The 3,932-nt window shown below is 41.7% G+C and overlaps 1 protein-coding gene across 1 annotated transcript; it reads left to right on the top strand.

Annotated features, from left to right (window-relative positions):
• The first annotated feature begins 613 nt into the window (after positions 1-613).
• On the top strand, positions 614-1,549 carry LOC134585522 (odorant receptor 131-2-like). Its single transcript, XM_063440947.1, has one exon. It carries the CDS (start codon positions 614-616, stop codon positions 1,547-1,549), a length of 936 nt encoding a protein of 311 aa, XP_063297017.1.
• The last annotated feature ends 2,383 nt before the right edge of the window (positions 1,550-3,932 follow it).

The raw sequence follows: 3,932 nt of genomic DNA, 5'->3' as shown, positions 1-3,932 counted from the left end.
TACATACTACAGAGCAACCCTTTCCATGTGCTGCCCATCAATATGTATCCATGCTATGTGTCCCAAAAAAACATGGTGGATCTGGTCACCCTGCTCATGAACCCCCATTCTCCTCTAAGTGTAGAGACACACACACACGCACATACACGCACACACGCGTGCACACATGCACACACACACACTCTTTCATTTTGGCCTGAATTTGGCAGCTTGTCTAGGATCATACTGCCTGCATTGTGCCTTTTTCATCTCTTGCCTCTGTTAATATTATGTATGTCTATTGCTTATTGTGGAATTTCCCCATTAATAATTGTAAAGCGCTGCAGAATGTTATATTAACTAATTTATTAACTTGCGCTATTTAAATGCTGATAATAATAATAATAATTCTAGGTTGATATAATTATTATTTATAAGGTGTTAGCATAGTCTGCAATGCTGTGAGATTGAGGGATTACAGACGGTACAATGTGAAGATTTGTAAACTAATTCAAAAGGAACACAGAGTTTCAATGATTTACATTTGTCACTTCGCCACTTTTCACACTAATTTTGTTGATTTTTTTTCTTGCATGCCCCGTGATTCTTTTCAAGGAAACTGCTGGAGTCTGCCATGGTAAACTCTTCAGCTTTGTCTGGCAATGACACCGAATCTCGAGAGACCTTGTACCAAAGCAAGTTTGTTTACATTGCTGGCATCGCAGAGATGATTGTTGTGATATTGCTCATTTTATGTTTCTGCATCTTCGTTTGCTTTAACGCATTGATACTCAATGTCTACTTCACCACTCCGCACGTTCATGAGCATGCCCGCTATGTGCTCTTTGTTCACATGCTTATCACTGATATATTATATCTAATAGCATCAATAAGTCTGTTTCTGGTTGCAATTTATGCAGTATACATCCCCATGCCCATTTGCTACCCCATGCTCAACCTTGCAGCTTTGACATTCAGGATAACGGCTTGCAACTTGGCGATCATGGCTCTGGAACGATATGTAGCCATCTGTTATCCACTTCAATATTTTCAGTTTTGCAATGCCCATCGAGCTAACACTTCAATAATCCTGATGTGGGTCGTAGGGGCCGTGCCCAACGTGGCGGACTTCTTCGCCATGCAATCCACAGTCGAGCAAGACTTTTTTTCTCGCAATGTAATATGTGACCTTTCACTTTTAGCAGTGAATCCATTGCAAAACACCATAAGGACTCTTACCTTTATTTCCACCTTCACTCTAGTGGCATTGACCATTGTTTTCACATACATAAAGGTTATGCAAGTTGCCAAGAAAGCTGGCTCAGGGACATCTTCAGCTTCAAAAGCTGGTAGAACTGTCATGATGCACGCCCTTCAGCTCTTGTTGTGCATGACTGCCTTCATCTCTACAGTTTCAGAGACCTACCTAAGAGATTCTCCTGTCATGTTGCTTATAACAAACTTCTTAGTTTTTACGTGTTTGCCCAGATTTCTGAGTCCGGTGATCTATGGGGTAAGGGATGAAGTGTTCCATAAATATATTAGAACATTCTGCTTATTCAACCTTTAAAGAGACTTTTCAGACACATAGAACATGGGATCACATCACTAAAATATATTAAATATTTTAAATATTACTTACTCTATTTTAATTACAAAGATTGCCCACATGCTTAATCTAAATATCAAATAGAACATTTGTTAATCAAATTACGCTGATTATGGGAAGTTTCATGATGATAAATTACATATATTTAAAGGAATGGTAGTTTCATATCATTAGAAAGAGTCATTTTCATACGTATTGAACATAAAGACATCGAGACAAGCATTAAAGGTGCCACTAATGTTGACTTTATTGCTTTTTAAATAGACACAAAGCTGAAGTGCTTTATATGTAAAGAGTGTGTCCTCTTTATTTAATTTTACAAAAAAAGAGCAGATTTCAATAGATATTGACTATATTCCTTTTGACTGTTTAAATTAAGGGCCTTTGAATACATTATTTTAGGTGGCGCTTTCAGTAATTCTCCAAGTCTATAATTACCTTTTAAAATGATCCAATTCTTACTAATGCAGGCAAGGAAAGAAAAGGTGGGTGAGTGGGAAAGGAATTTCAATATAAACCAAGTGCAGGCTAGCCTCTGTAAATTGGACACTCCAAATCCAATAACAAGAAAAATATATATATAGATTAACAGGGCGCCACAGTCACTAAATAGGTATAAATGGGGGAAAGAACCATATAATAAATATACTGGTAAAAATAGTAATTTATTGGTACAGAAGTAGATAAAAATATAAATTAATAGCACAATCACAAGTGCTCAAAACATATAAGACAGGAACCCATAGGTATAGCAGCTCACTAATACATAATGCTGAACTGGGCAAATAAGGTGCAGATAGTAAAAGTGCAAAATGCAGTGCTAGTATAAGGTGCAAAACACTAGTACCAAAAATGCACCAAGTCCATAATATGTGGCCCAAGAAAGAGAAAAAATCAGCATATATAAACAATAAAACCGCTGATACCACGATGCAGGGTCCCAAGGGGTCGTCAATGTTGCAATGCTCAACGCGTTTCGTCGTCAGACTTCCTCAGGAGCTTCTTCCATCTTCCTCCATCTTCCTTCTTTTAAACCAGCCGGTCCGTCTGTCCACTTCCGTGATTGGGCGTGCGTCCATACGTCACCACGCACAACGTCATACGTCATGACGCATGCGTGGCTAATATGCGCATGCGCAACCACGGAGAAACGCAAATAAACTTTATTGTTCATGTACACGGTGGCATAAAGAGCGAACTACAAAAGAGAGCGCTCTATTCCTATGCAGACCGGATTTACAAATCTGCCTACCCCCCTTCTAACCCCTATACATTGGAATGCTAAGTATAAAGGGGGGAGATATAAATTGGACAGGAACCAGACTAAAAAAAAGGGGAAGAAAAAAATGGGAAGAAAAAATATATACCGTATTTTTCGCTCCATAAGACGCACCTCACCATAAGACGCACCTAGTTTTTAGAGGAAGAAACCCAGAAAAAAAATATTCTGAACAAACTGTCCCATAGTGTTTCTTACTATGGGACAGTTTGTACAGAATATTTTTTTTCTCCCCTGTCCCATAGTGTCCCCCCCTCCCCATAGACTTCACCCCCCCCCTCCCCATAGACTTCACCCCCCCCCTCCCCATAGACTTCACCCCCCCCCTCCCCATAGACTTCACCCCCCCCCCTCCCCATAGACTTCACCCCCCCCCCCTCCCCATAGACTTCACCCCCCCCCCCTCCCCATGGACTTCACCCCCCCCCTCCCCATAGACTTCACCCCCCCCCCTCCCCATAGACTTCACCCCCCCCCCTCCCCATAGACTTCACCCCCCCCCTCCCCATAGACTTCACCCCCCCCCTCCCCATAGACTTCACCACCCCCCCTCCCCATAGACTTCACCACCCCCCCTCCCCATAGACTTCACCCCCCCCCCTCCTCCCCATATTCTTCTCTCCCATACTGTCCCCCTCCCCTTGTCCCATAATTACTTACCTGTCTTGTAGCGTTGGCCGGCAGCACAGGGGGCACCGCGGTAGTGGAACTTGAATTTCATGTTCCGGTTTCCGGCGGGACTGAAAGGAAGTGCGCACTCAGCTTGTGCACACTTCCTTTCAGTCCCGCCGGAAACCGGAACATGAAATTCAAGTTCCACTACCGCGGTGCGCCCTGTGCTGCCGGCCAACGCTGCAAGACAGGTAAGTAAAGCTTCATATTCGCTCCATAAGACGCACAGACATTTCCCCTCACTTTTGAGGGGAAAAAAAGTGCGTCTTATGGAGCGAAAAATACGGTATATAATATGTATTGAAAAAGTATATATATTGAAAAAATATATATGAATTATATATAAAAATAGAAAATAGAATATAGAAAATAATAATTAAGTAGTGGGGAATA

The sequence above is a fragment of the Pelobates fuscus genome, chromosome 1 (genome assembly GCF_036172605.1).
Source record: "Pelobates fuscus isolate aPelFus1 chromosome 1, aPelFus1.pri, whole genome shotgun sequence".
NCBI classification, from domain to species: domain Eukaryota; kingdom Metazoa; phylum Chordata; class Amphibia; order Anura; family Pelobatidae; genus Pelobates; species Pelobates fuscus.
The sequence above is the reverse complement of the archived record's forward strand: the minus strand, read 5'-3'. Positions and strand labels throughout refer to the sequence as shown.